Source organism: Grus americana, chromosome 6, assembly GCF_028858705.1.
Source record: "Grus americana isolate bGruAme1 chromosome 6, bGruAme1.mat, whole genome shotgun sequence".
NCBI classification, from domain to species: domain Eukaryota; kingdom Metazoa; phylum Chordata; class Aves; order Gruiformes; family Gruidae; genus Grus; species Grus americana.
In genome coordinates, this window is record NC_072857.1 from 41,634,897 (window position 1) to 41,654,270 (window position 19,374).

A 19,374-nucleotide genomic window follows, 5' to 3' on the forward strand; every position below is an offset into this window, starting at 1 on the left:
ATTCTAGTCCAAGGTCCTCAAAAAGACTAGGTCTCCAGACTAAACTTGAAGCTATCTATTTTGCGGTGGTCTTTCAATTCCAATGACTCCCTTTAGGTCCACAGGGATTTGTGGAGACTCTGTGGGTTGCTAGCTTTTGGTTCTTCAGTTAAATTGAGCTGTGCTTCCTTGGGGCACTACCTCTTCAGCAAAATGTGCATGCCAAAGGTCGAATTTCACAAACCTCCTGAGATTCCTTCTCAGGCATCTCAGACACTTCATGGAGAGCCAGTGGCAGAAATCCAGATAAACCACACGATTCCAAAACAAACAACCCTCTTCCCCAGAGCAGCTTCTTCCCACTCCTCTTGCTTCCTCTGAGACCTCTTCCGATGCCCTTGGATGTAGAAGCTGTCGACACCTCCTCTTCTTCCCAGGCTTACCAGACCCTGTAGTCACAGCCTGTCTGGGAACCTCATCAACCCACCAGTTTTGGGTTGGGGGAAGACACAAATTGCTCCCCTTCAACCACCTGCTCTCGGAAGCCATCCGCTTCCCCTCCTTTGCTGAAAAAATAACCTTTTTCATTACTTGAACTAACACCAGATAAATGTACTTTGTAACGTGTCTCTTTTTTGTTCCTGAATCTGATCTATCCTTCCAGGGTTGTAAGTTGAAGCACGGCAGCACAACCCCCATACAGCCCTGTCGAAATTCAGCTTTCAAACATTAATGTTCATGACTGGCCGAGCAGAAAAGCAGTATATTCTTTCTCAGGTTCCCGAATCTGGTCAGGGAGATTGGTAGCAATGTGGAAGCTGGGGCACAGCTTGGTTTTTGTTTGTTGATGAGGGCTGCGATGGGGTGAGGACGAAGCAAGTTGCAGGGAGCGTGCAGTACGCTGGCTGGGGGCAACGGGGAGGATGAGGACGTCTCTGCAGGAGACGAGGATGGTGCTGAGGGTCCCGCGCTCTTCTTTAATGGCTGTGGCCTGGCTTTGCTAGGGAATATGATGCGAGCTCGGGCAATCCTGACATTGGCTCCTTCTCCCTCATCCATCACTCTTATTTTCTACTTCTTTACTTCAAGAACAATTTAAAAAACACACCAAAAGATACAACTGAAGTTTCTGAGCGCTGTTTATCTGCAGATTATTCAAACAAGGGGCAGGCGTGTGACTAGTTCTGCGGGCCAAGAGCCTTTGGGCTGACTCCAAGGCCTCTTCCCCCAGGCCAGGGGAAGGCAGGGCCTAACCAGGCCGCCGGCCCGGTTGCTAGGGCCGCGTTGTGCCTAGCAACCGCCTACCCCGGCACTGCGCTTGCGCAGTGAGGTGCCCTTCGCCGCGGGGCAGGCCGGGAATGCTCGGAGCCGCCGGTGGCGGCGGCGGCGTGGTCCCGCCGTCCCGCCGCCGCTATGAACGAGGCGGTGGTGCGGCGGACTCAGGAGTCTTTGGGCCGAGTGATCCGTAAGCCGCCGCTAACGGACCGGTTGCTGAGTAAGCCGCCCTTCCGCTACCTGCACGACGTGATCACCGAGGTGGGCCGGGAACCGGCCTGCGGGCCCGCTCCGCTGTTGCTAGGCAACAGGGCCTTCCCTGCGGGCTCGGCCGCCCCCTGGCGGGCGGGGGTATGGCTGCCGCGGGGGGGGCGGGGGGAGAGGGGGTCCCCCAGGCGAGGGCCTGGGGGGGTGGGGGTGGGCTCGGCTGGGGGGGCCGCTGGGGCCCTGAGCGCTCCCTGGCCCGGGAGGGGGGGACCCTGTCACCTTTCCGGGGCCCGCACAGGGCTGGGTGCAGCACGGAGGTCACTACTACAGGGGGTACGCTCGGGGTGGTGAGTAAACCTGAGGGGTTTTAGGGTAGTGAGGAAACTTCAAGGGTTTTAGGGTGGCTGGTGGTGGTGAAGACCAGACGAGGGGTCTGGCTCCTTCCCTCAGGCTGCTGGGCATTTGATCTTTCATGAAACCTGCTAGTAGGTTGTTTTTCCACCTTCCATTTAAAAAAAAATAAATTAAAAAATGTTAATTTTAGTAGTTACTGAGCTGCTGCTTTTATATATAGTCACCCGTAAAGATGTCAATAAGGGAATAATGCAGAGCTGCATTTAAAATGCATGTGCTGGTGTTTACGCTGTGAATCTCCCGGGTTCACCGACCATCAAGGTTAAAGATGGAATTAAATAGGAAGGGAGGCCTGAGCCGTAAGCAAGGATTAAGTCTCGTTGTTCCAGAGACGCAGCAGAGCTCTGAACCTGCTCTAGAAATAGTTCTAAACGAGGTGTCATCTCTGAGAGCAAGTAAGGCCAATGTATTTCCTATTACCACACGAGCTTTATTGAACAGAGGCCTTCAAGTGTTCTCAACTTACTCCTTTTCTTCTCTTTTGAAGGTAATTAGAGTGACAGGTTTTATGAAAGGACTTTACACGGATTTTGAATTGAAATCAGATAATGTTAAGGTGGGTATGAAACTTCTTTGTTTATTTAGCTTTAATATTAGTATTCTTTGAAACTCACCACAAGGTACTTTTGGTCTTTTCTGCATTTGATGTCAGGTACCTGTCTTTAGTTTTGTGAAGAAATTGTAAAAGCTATTGCCTGGTGGTTATATCATGCATGAGGTAAATACCTGTAGATCACATTAGTGGATGCGACGCAAACAAGCTGTGGTATGTAAAGAACTATTTCTTTACAGATTTCAAAACAGTGAGGGTTCATCTAAAGCCAGATGTAGGTTTCCAAAATCCTGTTGTGTTGCAGATGAAAGGAATCATTATGTAGCAAGATAGTACATGCCTTGAAGTAGTTAGGCATCGATAATAAATCACAAACACTGGAAATCCACACACAGCTTCGAAAGAATCTTGTGCTATCTCAGTGGAATGTATGGGTTTATATTTATTGGTTTATATATGTGTGTGTATACACGTATAAATGTACAGATATGTATACATATATACACTAAATATTCTTGCTTAATATCCCAGGACTTGCTGAGGCATTCGTCCAGTATTTGCATTCCACGGTAGCTTTATTACTGTATACAAACAGCTAATTACTGAAAGAGGAGGTTAATGTTATTACTGAAAAATGCTTTTCTGAAGTACAAGGGTGACTTTAGTCTCTGCTTGCTGCTCTTCTGCTGTCTTCTGCCTCTTTGCTGAGCCAGAGATGCTGACTTCTCCAACTGCTGACTCGATTAGAAACTGGTCACTTATTTGGCAAGTGATGCAGTGTTTGTATGTTGTTAGTTAGGCAGCTACATCCCTTGGTGATTGTTTAACATAGCAACTGAAAGCGTGAAAGGTCTCTGAGCCTGCCTTGTCATCCAGTTGCATGGATATTTTATGCACTTGCAGCTAATTATTGCATTTATTTCTGTGACTGTTCTTATTGTTGTCGGGATAACTAAAATCTAAGTTATTTAATCAACGGATACTGTCCGTGTTGAAACTTGTCAGTGGGTTCTGTGATGGAGAGCAGCTTAGCACATGCTGCTGCTTCTTTGGAAAGCACTGTGTGTTTTGTTTGTGGATCGAAAAAGCAGATTTCCTAGCAACTCCTGAGTAGATCTTTGTTTGTATCTATATCCTGTGATAGCTGTGAAGTTACGCCAGTCTTGAGTACCTCTTTGAGAATTTCTTTCACAGTCCGTAAGAGTTTTCAGTAATTCAGGGAGAGGAGATCAAAATGCAGTAACATGGGGGAAAATATCTCTGGCTTGCATTCCCCTTGTCAAAACACTGGTCAGGAGAAAGACTTGGCTGTCACAGGATGCTTCCTTACTCTGATTTCTGTCGGAGTTGTAGAAAATCAGGAGAGTAATCTTTATGCAGAAACCAAAACTACCCACAGAGAGCTAGAGTCTGAGAGCAGCAGCCAGAGTCTGTGTTGTGAATAGCTGTATGTGTTTTTTATGTGAGGGTGATCTGCTTTATGTAACACTAGGGACTGATACTCACCTGGTGTGATGATCTGGCAGTGGGTGCACGGACTTGGAACTGGCAGGATGCTTTCAGAAAAAAGAAGAGGTTTGTACCCACTGTGAAATAGTCCCAGAGCTGTAGGCCACAGCTTGCTTGCTGTGGGCTGGGAAAAACTGACAGGTGCTCTTTGCAAGCTGGCTGTGCTGTCGCAGATCACGAGACTGAAATTAGGAAAGCCCAAAGATCATGGTCCAGCCTCTGTGGTGGCTGCGGCTGGCTCCTGGCCTGCACATCCCCTTACATCCTACGCAGCGTCATGCACACATACGTGCAACAACTGTCTTCGTTTCTAGTTTCCACTCACCTCTCCCATCTGGATGTAGCAGTGGGGTCCTGAAGTACCCACCGTTTCTTCTGTGCTACTTTTTATGTCTTCGCTGTTGGGATGATGCGTTCTGCTTGGATAGCTGGTCCTCTCCTCCCGCACAGAGATATGTAGGAGGCAGACTGGAAGCATCCCATGAGCCAAATCTGGCCTGGAGGGCATGCACGTGGACCTCGCTGAGTTCTAGTGTGTCTCAGGGATGTGTAGTCATAGAATCAATTGGAGAGAGATGTAAGGGGGATTTAAAGTGTGAGGATTCCTTAATTGTTGGGACTTCTCTGAAACAAATACACCTCTTCTACCAGCTACATTGGATGATATTGCTGTCTGCCTGTTTATCAGAAAGGTTCGTCTTAGGTCTAGTAAAAAATTCTTCTCTTATAAATGGAAAGATTGGATATCAGGCTTGCTCTTTTAATCTTTCATATCAGCTTTTTATATATATATACACACACACAAACTCTTTATATTTTTTATATATATATAAAGTCCTACCACTTGAAATAGGGGACATACCTTGTTTTGAAATCTACCCTATCTATTAAAAAATATTTTCTTAAGCTCTCAGCACTGCTTCAGATATTTGTTTCTATTTTGATAGAATTTTATTTACTGATGCGAGTGGGAACCGTACATTTCTCATTGGGTTCCTGAGGATTTCTTATATGGACAGACCGCACTGATAATGTAACTGCTGAATATGATGAGGATGTAGGAGGAAATTTTGGATCTTTATTTGGAAACATGTTTGGTTTAGAATGGTGTCCTGTCTCCTTCCCTAAATTAATAGATTGCATATGTCTTTGGAAGGACAGACAATTATTTTAATAGGAGGTTGCAGTATTTCCTTCCCTTCCTTTTTTATTTTTGAATGCACTGGTGAGAGTGAAGTGCTGCTGATGTTAATGGAGACAATCTGAAAATCCCAGCTATGTGGCAGTTGTTTGTTTTAATTGTTTAGGATGAGTCAAAGACGGGAAATGCCCTGACCCTGGAGACCATCTTCCCACGCGTTTAACTATCATTCACGTGCTTGCAGCAGAACCCAGATCTTGTTTATGGAGAGTGGCTCTGGGGCTCGAGATGCCACGTGAACAGCTCCATTAAGCTCCAGTGCCAGAGGAATAGATAGAGCTACCAGCTGGCCTTGCTCAGCTGAGGGAATACTGACTTCTGTTGCTTTCCTCTGTATCGGTACGTCTGTCAAATTTGATCCAGGTCATGTTGGATCTGTGCACCTGAGATACTCAGTAAGTGCAGTACAAAATCAGGTGTTTTACTGGATAATTACAACTGCTCCTTCTCTGAATTAACTGAAATGGCTGTGGTCTGCTTTTCAGTTACCAGTTTTGAATGCTGTAGTTTGTATTCTTTTGAACCAATGCCTATTAAAACACGCATACAGATTTCTTCTCACATGGGTTTACTTTTTAACAGGCTAGTAAAATACTTTCTTTATCTCCACTCATGACTGTAAAGGATGAGTGAGTAGACTTCTGTGCTGGGCCTGGTAAATATTCCTTGAATTTTATTATGTTTTATTAATAAAAACCTTCCCCCCCCAAGTATTCTGCAGCTGCAGAGACTTCACACCATGATTTCATTCTCTGGGCTACGAACCCTCCAATAAAATTTTACTTGGTGGGGCTTGGTTTATTTTGTCTTTCTTTTTTTCTTATGATTTTGCATAATCACCAAAAGCCATCATCTCTACTGAGGGGCACTTGGAGAAAGTTGTTTGCAAAGTATAATTATAAAACTAAAACACATCTGGCAACTGTGGAGATAAAAATATGTGCCTGTATCTCTTTCCCACCCTCTCTTGTATGTTTTCTTTACTCACTGTTAAGTCTAGTTTGTAAAGTATGTGTACAAGCATGTAAGTCCCTCAATTTAGACTTATATTTGTCCCGTAACTTTGGGACTTCTGTGCTGAAAAAGGTTCAAGGCAAGAACTGTCCTAAGCAATACCTGCTCTAACAATGCCTTTGTAACTCTTTAGTGATTCTTTTGGTAATACTTGCAGGATTTGTTAAACAAAACTTCATCATCTTCATCATGGCATCTGTGAAAATAGAGTGCCAAAAGACTTAGAGTGGTCTTAAATGCACTGGAGCTATAAACATATTAAAAAGACAGAATTATACTTTGGTCATTCCAGTTCAATGTTGATCTGTTATTAAAGCTGTCCTTTCTTAATCAGAAATAAATAGCTAACTATAAATCAGGGGCAGCCCTCTTTCCTGACCTTACAAACCACTTGCTGCTCTTGTTGTACAGATGCTTTCCGCAACTATTCTTCCCATCAGAGGTTTTCTAGTCTTTAGGTGGTGTGCAGAATTATTTTGGAGTCTCAATATTATTTCTTAATTGCTCTTTTACCAGGATAAAGATGCCAAAATCAGCTTCCTTCAGAAGGCAATTGACGCTGTTGTAATGGTAACGGGAGAGCCGCTGTCTGTAAAACCGGCGCGTGTTGTGGCTGGACACGAACCTGAAAAAACCAATGAATTCCTTCAAGCAATTGGGAAGTGTTGCTTAAATAAGGTATGACATCACATATATATTTTATACACATGGTGATATATTATCAGAGCTTATTTACAACATTTATTGACACTCATCTGCTATTTTTAATTACACAAGGTAAACGCTGGGTTACCACTTAATAATAATAATAATAGATAGTATATGATCCTTAGCAGAGTTTGAGCCAGGTCCCCATGCAAATACGTTCTGGATATTTTATTGCTTTTAATGTATACGGGTTTTTATTTTTCACCTTATTCATTGATCATTTAGTAACATTTATTAGATTTAAAGAAGATTATAAAGTTTTTAACTTTTAAAACTTTTGGATGCAGACATGCTAATTATATGACCAGATGCTGCCACCTTTGACTTTATCTTCTTTAAAATTTTGGTCAAATCTCTAATTCTGTAATGAAAATAATTTTTCCAATGTGCCGCTTTGTTGGTGTGTTTTGTTTTTTTTTGTTTACTTTTTTGAGTATGGAAATGCAGCAAAGGAAACATTTGATAACATGTTAAAATAACTGCAGGGGCAGTTCTTGAAATAATTGTTGCATTCTTAAAATAATTGTTTCATTAAAAGTAATAGGAATTCTTTGCTTATAAGTGTTACAGAGATTTTTTGAAATACAAAGGTATTATCTAAACCCCTTGAATTAATGAGTGTGAAGAAATTGTGTTTACAGGCTCTCTGGAGGTTTAGTTTGGATTATCTCTGTCTGATAATCTACTCATTTAAATTTATGTTATTTTGTTTTAATTAGCTGAGTGCTATGAGCTTCTTCCTTATGAATTGCTTCAGATCAGGAAGGGGGAAGTTGATAAACATACACACAGAGACTGGACGAGTTGGAAAATGTGCTTGATGGAACATCTTTGTAGAATGTTGGGATGAGTTTTAATATCCAGAGGATATAGTCTTACCCATTTGAGCTAGAATAATTAGCCCCTTGGCTTTTATTGTGCTTGATGTGTATTGTGCAAAAGATTTCCTTCAATCTCTATCTTGATACTTTTAGTGCTGAGCTGAGCACAGTGCTTGGAGTTACGTAATTCAGGAGAATGTTGCTAATGTGCAGAAGTTTGTGTCCAAATATGAAAATCCACAAAATTTCGTAGTTTTGCATTTAGAAACCAGGAGAGAATCAGGAGTCAGCCCCCAGGGTGATATCAGTTTTAGTGATCTAAACACTGTTCCTGTTTCAGGAAGGAGAATTCCCTGGCAACGTGATGGGTTTTTTCTTTTCTTTTTTTTTTTTAATTAATCTAGTCAAACTCTTTGCCACTTGGACATGAAAGCATGATGTTAACTTGCTGTGTAAATAATCTAATTAATAATTGCTTGTTGTCTTAGCAAACGAACTAGTTGTAGAAGCTTTTTAAGCAGTGTACCTGCAGCTTATTGAAAGTCATTCTTCATGTAGTTATCTTTAGTGACCGTTGCTGATTGAGCAAGTATTAGGTGAAAGTGGAGTGGCCTAAGACTGGATGCAAATAATGTGGTTTTAAGAGTGTTTAACCAGTCTAGCACTTGTGGTATAAGGATTTGACAGTCATTTACCTTACCGTTTTGAAAAATAATTAAGTTGTTGCTATTGTGCTATAATACATAAAAAGCACCATGTATTTGTATAGCTCTGGCACATATAATCAAATTATTACAAGAATTACAAGGAGCTGTTTGACATAAAAGAGCATTATTACTTCTATGAAAGAATGTTTCCAAAAGAGCAGAAATATAAGCTTTATTTAAACCTTCCTGGCCCAAACCCCAGTTATGTTGATGACAGAGATGGGAAGAAAGGAGATATTTAATAAAATAATTTCCTCATTTCCATGCTGTTCTTCTATTCCTTGCAGCTGTCAAGTGATGTTGCTGTAAAACGGATCTTAGCTGGGGAAAGAGTTGATGCTAAAGGGAAACCTCCATCCTCTAAATCTCGAGATAAAGAAAGCAGAGACTCCAAACCAGAAGAACAAAAAAGCCATAGAGATAGAGAGGTAGGCATTTGCAGCTTTTGTGGGGTACAGGGGCTACTGCTTTTTATGGTTTATTGTTTGTTTGGTTTTTAGCTTGCATTTTTGTCTGTGGAAAGTAAATGCCTGATAGAGTTGCCATGTATTGGAATTAATTTTTAGATTTTACTTTCTTTTTAGGGTAGAGGAGATACTGAAATTAAAGACAGAAGCTCAAGCAGAGACAGAAAACCCAAAGGAGATTTGAAAGAGGGCGAAGAAAGAGAAAAGGAAAGTGATAAACAGAAGGATAATGAAGACAGGCATAAAGACCCTGAAAGAGACACCTTTAAGGATGGAGAAAAACAAGAAAGGGAAAGAAACAAAAGCAGAACAACCAAGCAAGGAAGAGAAACAGAGAAAAACAAGGGAAAAGGAGACATAGAACGAGAAGCTGACCTTGACCGTGATAAAGGACAGGAAAGAGAGAAAAAAAATGAAGGAGGAAGAGAAAAGGACAGAGTGAAAGGAAGAGACAAGGATAAGGCTAGGGACAGAGAACGAGAGAAAGACAGAGATAGGGGAAAAGATCGGGAAAGGGATAGACACAGGGACAGAGAAAAAGATGGGGAGCATTTAAAAGAACATGGAAAGGATAAAGCAGAGAAAAAGGTAATTGAAATCTTATTTCAGAGAGCAGTAACTTTTGGCGTGCTGTGGTAGGGACTGAATGTTTGTTGTAACGACCTTGCGTGTTTGTATTCTCTGCTCATTTAACAATGAAGTGCTTTCCTTAACAGCAATTACTCTTAGGAAGTAAAAGCATCGGTGTGGATTTGATCTGTTAAGAGCGTGACCGAGGCCGTGTGTATAACTTCATGTCTCTGTCATGGTATATCTTGACTCGAGCCATCAGACTCATCTGACTGCGCTTTCTGAACACCTAATAAGCAGTTTCTTTTCTGAACTATGCATGTCTGAATTCTCCTGATTGCATTACATTATGTTTGGCAGAGAGGGGTGGCAGCAGCTGTTGGAACTGTGTACTTATATCCTCACGTGTCTTCCCAGTAATGTGTGCTGCTGTTGCAGCCGTAGCCAGCTTTTGAGGAAGACAGGGCTGAAGAGAGTTCCTTTGGGCCACAACTGGTTATTAATATCTCTCTTAAGTTTACTTCTTCTGTAGCAGGACACACAGGATGGAGTTGTACATCTGTATTTTTTTCTTTTCTGTCTTTCTTGATTAAGCTGCTTGCTTCCAGCCTGATTTTTTTTTTTTTTTTTCTTCTCTTGAAAGAACTATTGGGAAGCCCATCTAGATTCTCACAAGGGTGCTCTATTTGCAGTGGACTCTGCGCATCATGTTGCGTCTTTGAGAAGGAACACGTCCACCATTTCCCCATTCCTCAGACCTTCTCAGTGTAAAGTCCTAAACTGCCTTAAGAGCCATCTCTTCATTGCCTTTCATTTTGTTCTTCTTTTTATCTTCTCTCTTCCTCCTCTAAATATTTCCTATTTTCCTTTTCTGTTCTGTTGTGTGCTGGTTCACGAGAGAAATTTGGGATTAATGGGCATCAAAGGTGCTTCTGTTAGGGAGTAGCTTAATTTTGTTAGATGAGAGAAAACACTTCTGTCAGTATCTGTCTGCTGGCCTTAAGGATTCTTACCTTCCTGGTATCACTCAGAAAGAACAATGTTTAACCGTCAATTTTGCTCGGTTAGTCTCCTGCATGGGAGAGGTGAGGTGAAGAGGGCAGGTAGATGGATAAGAATACTGCTGTAATGTGCTCAGTTCTACTCTGTGCTCATCTCCCCTTTCACGTTATTCAGGTAAGCAGCTCGCTCGTCAGGACGCCGAATCTAAAGCAATTAATTTCTTTTCAGTCCGCAGATTCTGAGGAATCCGCACTTCGAAAAATGCAGAGGCCAAGTAAAGACAGCAAGTGCCAGCCGGATAATGAGGTTAGTAGTACAGAAGATCTGGGAAGGTGAATATTCAGTGTTGCATTTTAGAATGATTTGAGAGTCCGCGTGAAAGGCATGTAGAATTGAAAGGCAGGTAGATGAAAAGTTTTAGGGCTGTAAAATAGATGCTTGTCTGGTTGTTTGGTTTTGGGGTGTTTTGGGGGTTGTTTGTTTTTTACATTTCTCTGAGCTAAAAAGTGTACTCAGTTTATTTAATTTTCCAGATTTTATTTCTGTGTATTGGTATGTTGGGTACTTCAGGAAGAATACTTGTTCAAAGTTTTCAAGTTTTCTCTTTGTTCCTCTGAATCTTTCCTGGAAAGCTGTTAGGGTTTGTTTGTTGGGTTTTGTTTTTTTGGTGTGGGGTTTTGGTGGGTTTGGGGTTTTTTTTGGTTTTTGTTTTGGTTTGGTTTGGTTTTTTTACTTTAATAGAAGTTACTATTTTGGAAAGAAAAGGAGTCCAATGTTGTGTGTGGGCCCATGTTTTGGAGCTGGATGATGGTAGGGTAGAATAGCAACTCGCTGCTTGCCTCTGAACAGTAGCTGTTGCTTGTGATACCATTGTGTCTGCATCTGCTGCTCCTTGATGACCTGAGGCAATTTGGGGAATTATCGTGCCATATGGCTAAATGTTTAAAGAGTGAGACTTCAATAAATTAACCTAAAGCAGCTCAGCCTGGGAAAAAATAGGCAGGATCCCAAGTCTAGCAGGAGTCTCTGTTAGGAGTCTACGGGCAGCTGACATCATTGTGTCTTCTCTGTGAGATGACAAATTTATAGCTATTCTTTGACTGAAATCCAACCAAACTTTTTAAATTATTGGCACTTGGAGGGAGAGCTTATAAAATAGTTTTTAGCCTGAAGCAAATGTTCATGGCCAAGTTAAACTTCCTGCAAATTGGGTCTCTAATGGAAATTCTGAGCCTCATCCCAAACTATCGTAGTGCTCTTGGGCACCACAATAATACACCAGGGCAGTAAAGTTTCATTTCCCGTCTTAAGTGCTTTTGGGAGTGATTCCAAGGCATGTGGGTTTATTACCTTAAATCTAGATGACATTCTTTTCCTCTACTTGCTTGCATAACAGTAGACGCTGCTTAGTTTTCAGGTAATGAAAACACACACATTAGACCAGTGCATGACAAATGGTCAGCATCTTAAGGCTGTGGAAGAGAGAAATGAAATGAAAATGTTCTCAATGAATTTTTCGAACTGGAGAGCTAAGATAGCTGCACAAAGTGATTTAGAGGACATTCCAGCATGAAAAATTGGAAAGTGCATCTAATGGACTGGAGTTGATCTTCCTGTCCTCACAGTGGTTTCATAGCAGGGTCATGGCTTTATTTCCAGGGATTTACCCTGATTTAAACTACTGTAACTCCATTTAAGTCATGTGGCAGTGAAACAAGTGTATTAAACAGAAGAGGAACAATTTATGTCCTTACGCACGTGAAGGCTATTGAATCCTAGTTTGTAGTTTCTGCTGCATAATGAATAAATCCTCAGCGTCTGTCTTTAGCTTTTTGTAAATATAAAATACAAGTGAAACAAGCAGCCCCTCTCGAGCAGTAGCTGATATGCCTGTACCTAACATTTTCTTTTCTGCCCTAAGGATTGACTTTTTCTTCTTTTCTGGTTTGTTCCTGTCATGCTTGCTTACCCTGGCTCCTAGTCCTGCTCTCTTTATCCTCGTGCTCCTAGCCACAGCTTCTCTTTCTTTCCAAGCCTTGTCTAACGTGACTTCATGTCGTAATGAGCTATTTGTCTTCCACTTGATTTTCATCTCCTTCCGTGTTTGAATTAGGCCCTTTCTTCAAACACGCTGCTTGGCAGCATAAGGATATGGAAACAGTCCTTATGGGGGGAGAAAGCAATGGGGAAATGGGAACTTTTGTTTTGTTTGGGGTGTCCGTGGAATTTCAGGCTGAATGGCTTCTATGCTGCATTTACTTTAGCGAACAATTAATTTAGATTTTTTTTCATATTCTACATGTACAGCAAAGCTATCACTTAAAGTTTAGTTTCTGGCTGTGCTCCTCTAACATGAGAAGTCTAAATAAGATTCTGTCTGTATTCATGCAAGTCTTAATTTTTCTTGCTGCTGATTATCAGAGGCCAGCTCTAAAATGCTACTTAAATTTTGACAGGTTGACTTGTGTTGGGGTTTTTTTATTTAAATGTATTTTTCTGGTACTAAAGAAACTCTGTATGTTACCCAGCATGCAGTAGTCATCACATGGGTATCTATAATTTTCTGGAACTAAAAGAAAGCAAGTATAAATAGGAATTAAGAAGAGACATTTGGCTAACATATGGCAGTCAGGAGAAGACTACTTGCTGCTTCAGGGCTTGCTGTTCTGTACAAAACTCTGTGATCAGAGCAAGTTGAGTTGTATTCTCTTAGCTCTCAGTCCATCTCAGGTAAAAGTCCATTTTAAACAAGACGCTTTGTAGCGTGACTGATTGACCTTCTAAATAATAAAGATAACTTTGTTTTTGACAAAAGATGATTGAGGTCGTGGAGCTTCTGAGCGTATGGTGCTGTTTAGATGAAAGTGGCTGCAGAACAGGTATGTCATTTACCCCTAAGGCCAAACGCATTGGAAAAGTCTCTTCCATTTTACAGACGGCTGCCATAACTCTTGGCTAAAGCTTTTTGTAATATCCTGTCACTTTTGGCCACTTCTATAATGACTTTTATTTTTGCCCTACAAACTGTATTGCTCTGGAACTGGTCACTTGAATCAGCCTCTAAGTCATATCTAATGAACTTCTGTTGCTGTTGGAACTCATCTCGACTATATAATGAAACAACTACTGAATGAGAAAAAGACATAACTGCTGTAGAAGCAGCAGAAAGAATCGTTCCATGGAAATCTACTGGACGTGGTTCAAATATTTTTGTTCCGGTGCTGTCCCTCTCTTTTTGGTGTCAGTTATTCATAAGATTTTTTGTGTTCAAAAGGTTTTAATTAACCAACACCAGTAGAAAACGACCATGTGAACCTTCATTTGAGGAAAAGATAATTGATTGATATTTTCCTAATCAGTTTTATCACCACAGCAGTCAAAGTGACCTTAGCAAACAGAGATCTTTCCTTGTTGCTGTTGCACGCTAATAAATTAATAATGATAGCTGGTTTAGCAATAAATATTGGGAATAAAGACAGTTTGAGGGAAACAGCAAAGAAAAGCTTTGAGTGATACATAGCTTGCAGTATAAAGCAGTAGTCATGAGCTGTGTTTATTTGCTGAGGAAGAGTCTGTTGCACAAAATTAAGAAGTGTATTTGTTTACATAGTTTTATTTATATAAAACTTCTATATATATACATACTATTTACATTATACGTGGAAATATACCTCCTGGCACTGTGGATCTGATTAGAAGTCATCCGAAACATTTTGGAGGGAAGATTGAGTTAGATTCTTATTCACAGACTTAATTCCTGTTTATTATTAATGAACTATTGGTGGATCTGATTAATTAGAGGGGGAAAATCCCAGTGGTGTATTTATATAGTGAGTTGTCCCTCTCCCTTGCTTGAGGAGGAGTGTTTTTTCTGTCTTGGACTGTTGATACATGGCGTGGCCGTGGCTAGAGGAGATGTATGTTAAGCATGTACAAAATTAATTATGAGAGCGGTAAAAAGTCACTGATAGAAACTGTTCGGGACATCCTTTCATGACTATAGAGGTTGGTTGTTGCACAGAAAGGAGGAGGAATTAGCAGGATGTATTTTCTAAGCATATGCCTCTTCTTGACCTGCTGAAACAGTAGAAATCATTGTTTTCTTATGTCTTAAAGTAAAAGTCAACCTATTTAAAGGTTAATAATGAGGACGAAATAGCAGATTGGGCGGTTTACAGCAGGCTGCTCTATCGTCTCCAAATAGAAACGTAATTACGTAAAACTGGGAAGTGTGCATACATCCATCTAGGATTCTGCTTTAATATGTTGTTTTTCCAGGATGGTGTGAGATGAAGTGTAAGATTTCTTTTTAATGGCTCCAGTGACTGCTTTTCAAAGTCTTGGAGCCTCTGAATTTGTAAGAAGGAGAATGACCTATTTTATCTCCCTTTGGAAAGACTCAAATCATAAATATTGTGGGATTTATGTTTTTGTGTGCTACCACAGTAATTAAATTTTAGCTTTTACTTTGCACCTGTTGCCAGTGTGCACATGTGGCTCTACGAAAACATTAAGCACTGTTTGTAGTCACTACCTGACATAAATAAATGACTGAATCCACTCCACCAGAAGCCTCAGCACCTATTCTCAACTCCTTCCCCACCTGTGCTAATAATTACGTCACCCAAAGAGCCGCTGAAGTTTGAGAGCACCAGATGTGGCCTGTGGGCCCGTAGAGCCAGGCTCTGATGATATGTGACTTTATTTTTGCTCCTTGCATAATGTTGTGATTGGGAAAGGTGGTAGTAATTAAGATGAACTAAGATTAACCACTTCAATATTAGCTGTGCATTTTGGACTTCTGTCTGATTTTCTTTATAACATGCCAGTATTTCCTAACGACTGAAAGAAAAATATTGGTAGCTCTGGTTGTGGGTCCAATAATAATTGTAATAATCCAGTGAAGATCGCGTAAGTCAAAACTACTTTACGTCGAAGCAGGACCATGTACTGTCCGTTCGGCTAGGTTTTTGCGAAGCGTAGGATGTAAGGGACTTTCTTTTGGCTGATCAAATACCTGAAATTCTGAGTGTGCACATTATATTACAGGCATGGAGGTGAAGGAGATGTAGTTTCTAAAGGACCTAAACTAACTGTTGAAGCTGACTTGCGTAGACTGCTCACTTTGCTATAAAGCACTTCCAAAGAGTTCAACTTCTCAGTTTATCACAGTTTGCATACTGTGATTGTCTGCATTTCCCCTTTGTCAAGAACTTCTTTTGAGCTCATGGTGCTTTATAGCATATAAAAAAGCAACATTTGCCTTCAAAGCAAACTTATCGTTATGTTTCTGAGATCTAAACTTCCTTCCCCTTCATGTAGCTGTCTCTCTGGGGCCAGTGAGTATGTTGTTGTAAGCTTGTAGAGGTGGGATGTTTCTCTTGCGTGGTCACCTAAAGTAGGTTGGGTACATATGCCTACCAGTATCCTATGTTTTTAAACATCTTGTAGTGTTATTTTCCATTGTGACGTGTGTGGTCCATTGTCCTATATGCAAAGTATCATGGAAAATGGATGTTTTACATTATGTAATTTGACAATTTTCCCTTACAGGTTATAGGAACGTATAATGTTAACATTTGCATAGAAATGGCAGAGTTTGTAATTCTCATTTACGTTATTGATATGGTCATTATCAGCAGGGTTGACAATAAATCTTGAACGTAGACTGCATGGACTGTTAATTCACACAAACTTCAATAAAGCAGATATGGAGGAAATCCTGTGAGGTGCTAAACATATTTTGGGATTTTGAATGATGTGTTACAGGGAGAGAGAGCATAGAAACATAAACCGGTATTCTATAAATCACCTGTACTTCATCTGTTGCATTCAGAGGTGGTGGCTTCCTCTTTAGCAATAAATGTCACTAATGAAATCAAGGAGTTAGGTAAAAAGACAGGAAAGTTATTAGAAGCATGATTGGCATGTGGGAAGCTACTGGTTTATTAGTAATTACAGTACTGGAAGAAGTGAGGAGCCCTCTGTGCGTGCATAGTGGGGCAGATCCCATCATTGGCTTCATCCTCTGGTCTACATCCTCTGGCTTCATCCTCTAGCAAGGAGAAGTCGTAGAATCGTTTAGGTTGGAAAAGACCCTTAAGATCATTGAGTCCAACTGTCAATCTAGCACTGCCAAGTCCACTGCCAAGTCTGCTCCTTCTGCTAGCCAAGATTGGTTTAAGGGGATGGACTGCCTCCTTCCCACCCTCATCCCATACCCAGGAGTCTTGTTGGGCTGCCAGGAGTCCTCCTGGACACCTTGCACCTTCTCTGGAGGTGTTTGGGCCCAAGTAGTAAATCTGTAGAATACGCTAGCTATAGGAGCGGCAGCTGTCACGGACCTGCTTGCAGAAGGTATCGTCAGTCAGGTGTTCTTGACTGCGAGCTATATCCAGAGAAAACAAAAGAATTCTTGTGTGCGCTTGCCTGCTTTCATTTCCTGGCCTCTCCGAATCACTTTCGGACTAAGGTCAGAGTCCTCAGAAGTGTCCTGAATTTTCCTCCAGTTTGAGGAAAGAGGAACTGTGTATCTGATGTAGCTGAAACATATAGGTGATTGTAAACGTCTTACTCCTTTTGGTAGCTCACTGGTAGCTAAGCACTGTATGCCAAGACCAGCAGTGGCATCACAGATACTCTACAGGTTCCACAAGATTGCTCTGCCTTGGATACTCTTAGTTGACGTTTGGAAGCTGTCTTTGCAATAATGAAATCTAATCATATAAGTTCATTTAAAAGAAAATAGCTAGCATGTATCCAGGAAAAATACCTGCAGACTTTGAGGAAAATAGACTTGATATATTCTTAATCGTATATGTGTGGGTCAGTTTTGGAAGGGAATATTTTTTATGTATAATACATATAGATAAAAAAGCAAGACATGTAAGTAAATTTTATATATATATATTTTTTTTTATATACAATGATACACATTTGTGGGCTTTTTGTTTTTTAAAGAGTGAAAGTCCTGCGGGAATATCAAGGCAACCTTCAACAAAAGGATCAAGGCAACACGCCAAACCCGGAGGAGAAGGTAACTAGAGGGAGGATATTATTTCTAATAATATGCTGGAGGGTTATTGAATAGGAATGGCATAAATACTTAAATATCCGTGTTTATTATTTTCAGTGCTTGTTTTATATTCCCAGTCTGCATTTATGAGTCCAATAGGCAATTTTTCTACATGGATTTGATACATAGAAAGTGGTGCTCAGTTTAGTTTGCTCGTGTTCCTCATGCACAATTGCAGCCATAAATTCAGCTTGCTCTTGATACTTATTGTGTTCTCTCTGAATGGGCTTTTTTAGTTGGTCTACAACTATTTCTTTTCCTATTAGTTTCACAAGAACTGTTTCTTTGCTTAATAATCTAGCAAGTTTAGACAAATATGCCTTGCAAAACTTTGGTTGTTTTTATTTCTGTCACTGAGGATTAGTGGACAGTATGTCTGAGTTGATAAAATTATTGCATGTTACCTTTACATAAAGTCACATGTGAAGATTTGTTATATGTTTGCAGCAGAGCAATATTCAGCACAGACTTAAGATACGTTGTTTATGGTTGTTTTAATAAGATGAAAGACATTTATGAGGCAGGATGTGCTTTTCCTGTAGGGATAAATCATACAGCTGTGAACCCTGAATTTGTAACTTTATCATTTACTAATAGTTGGGAAGAGTGCTCTTTCTAAATTTGGCTAGGGAATCCAAACTTCATTTATTTTCTGAATTTTTCAATCATTTCTCAAGGAGCTGAAGTCCTAGTGTTTTGTCTTTAGAAATTTTGGGTTTATAAATGAAAAGATCATATTTGTCAAAAAAAAACCCCAACCAACAAAACAAAACAAAAAAGGAACGTTCCCTGAGATTAACTGAGTACTGGCCAGCGCAAAAAGGAATTTCCCTGGGTGTTTGTTTAATTAGCAGTATATTAAACCATCTGCATTTGTGTTAAACTTTTTGAGGTTTCTTCAGCAAAAAGATGGTTGGGTGAATTCAAGACCAGCCAAACCTTTCCGAGTGATTTCCATAGCTTGAGACACTTAAAATACTCCAGGTGTAAGCTGGAGAACAGGTTAAGATAAGGTGTTAAGCAAAACCTTTGGCATTTGATGATAGAGAAGATTCCTCCGAGTATTGAAATGATGGCACGTGTTTGTAGATCTTTGACCCTCTCTCATGTCCGTCATTACAGCTGTGGTCAACTGTATTGGACTTGGGCTGGTGTCAGGCCTAGGACCTTGTGATTTGGGTGGGAACAGGGAAGGTGACCTGGGTATCGTCAGTACCAAATCCTATCCCACGTCATCTCCCGCTGTAGCTCAACCAGGAACCAAGCCCTCTGGCGTTTCTGCTGAGATTGTTGGGGAAGGAAGGCCAGATATTTATTTCTTATCGAGGAATTATCAGCAGGAAATGAGAATCTGTCAAAGGCCCATCTCTTTGTGCCGGCCAGGAGTAGCATGGTGACCACCAGCCCGATGGGTGTGCAGTGCCAGGACTCTGGACTGAATCCTGGTGCTGGGAGTCCAGGCAGGAGGTGGGGAGGTAGCTCCGAAATCATCTCGTCCTTGCTTCCCTGCTAAGTCTGTCAGTACTGTCACTTGGGATGATAGATCTATGGTATTCATGCTTGCTCATTAGGGAGTGGATTGATATAAACTGTAATTGTATTGATCACAGGCTGCTTCACCAGCCTTTGGATGATAATCTCTTCTGAGTCTTTGTCGACTGGAGCTATTTAACAAATGGTACAATCATCAATAAATGTTTCCTCCTCATCTGCCTCACGCCTGCATTAATCATTTCTCTTTGTCTCTTTGGACAAGATTTAAGTGAAGATTTAAGTCTCAAGATGGTTTTAACTGAGTTGAACAGACAGTTGTGCCAGGCTTTGTGAATAAATAAATGATTTTATCTGTTAAGGTGCTTCATTGCAATTGAT

General features: G+C 40.9%; 1 protein-coding gene across 4 annotated transcripts in view; it reads left to right on the forward strand.

Annotated features, from left to right (window-relative positions):
- The first annotated feature begins 1,324 nt into the window (after positions 1-1,324).
- The window catches only part of TRAF3IP1 (TRAF3 interacting protein 1), a 43,390-nt gene continuing 25,340 nt past the window's right edge, over positions 1,325-19,374 (forward strand). The window contains exons 1-7 of one of the 4 annotated variants that reach the window (XM_054830328.1): positions 1,325-1,515; positions 2,363-2,431; positions 6,669-6,830; positions 8,676-8,816; positions 8,973-9,443; positions 10,656-10,733; positions 17,388-17,463. In XM_054830328.1, coding sequence (XP_054686303.1) covers positions 1,393-1,515; positions 2,363-2,431; positions 6,669-6,830; positions 8,676-8,816; positions 8,973-9,443; positions 10,656-10,733; positions 17,388-17,463 — 1,120 coding nt within the window. In that variant the 5' untranslated portion in view covers positions 1,325-1,392. The remainder of the gene's footprint in view (positions 1,516-2,362; positions 2,432-6,668; positions 6,831-8,675; positions 8,817-8,972; positions 9,444-10,655; positions 10,734-17,387; positions 17,464-19,374) is intronic. The other 3 variants (XM_054830329.1, XR_008577682.1, XM_054830330.1) reach the window with 3 other exon arrangements.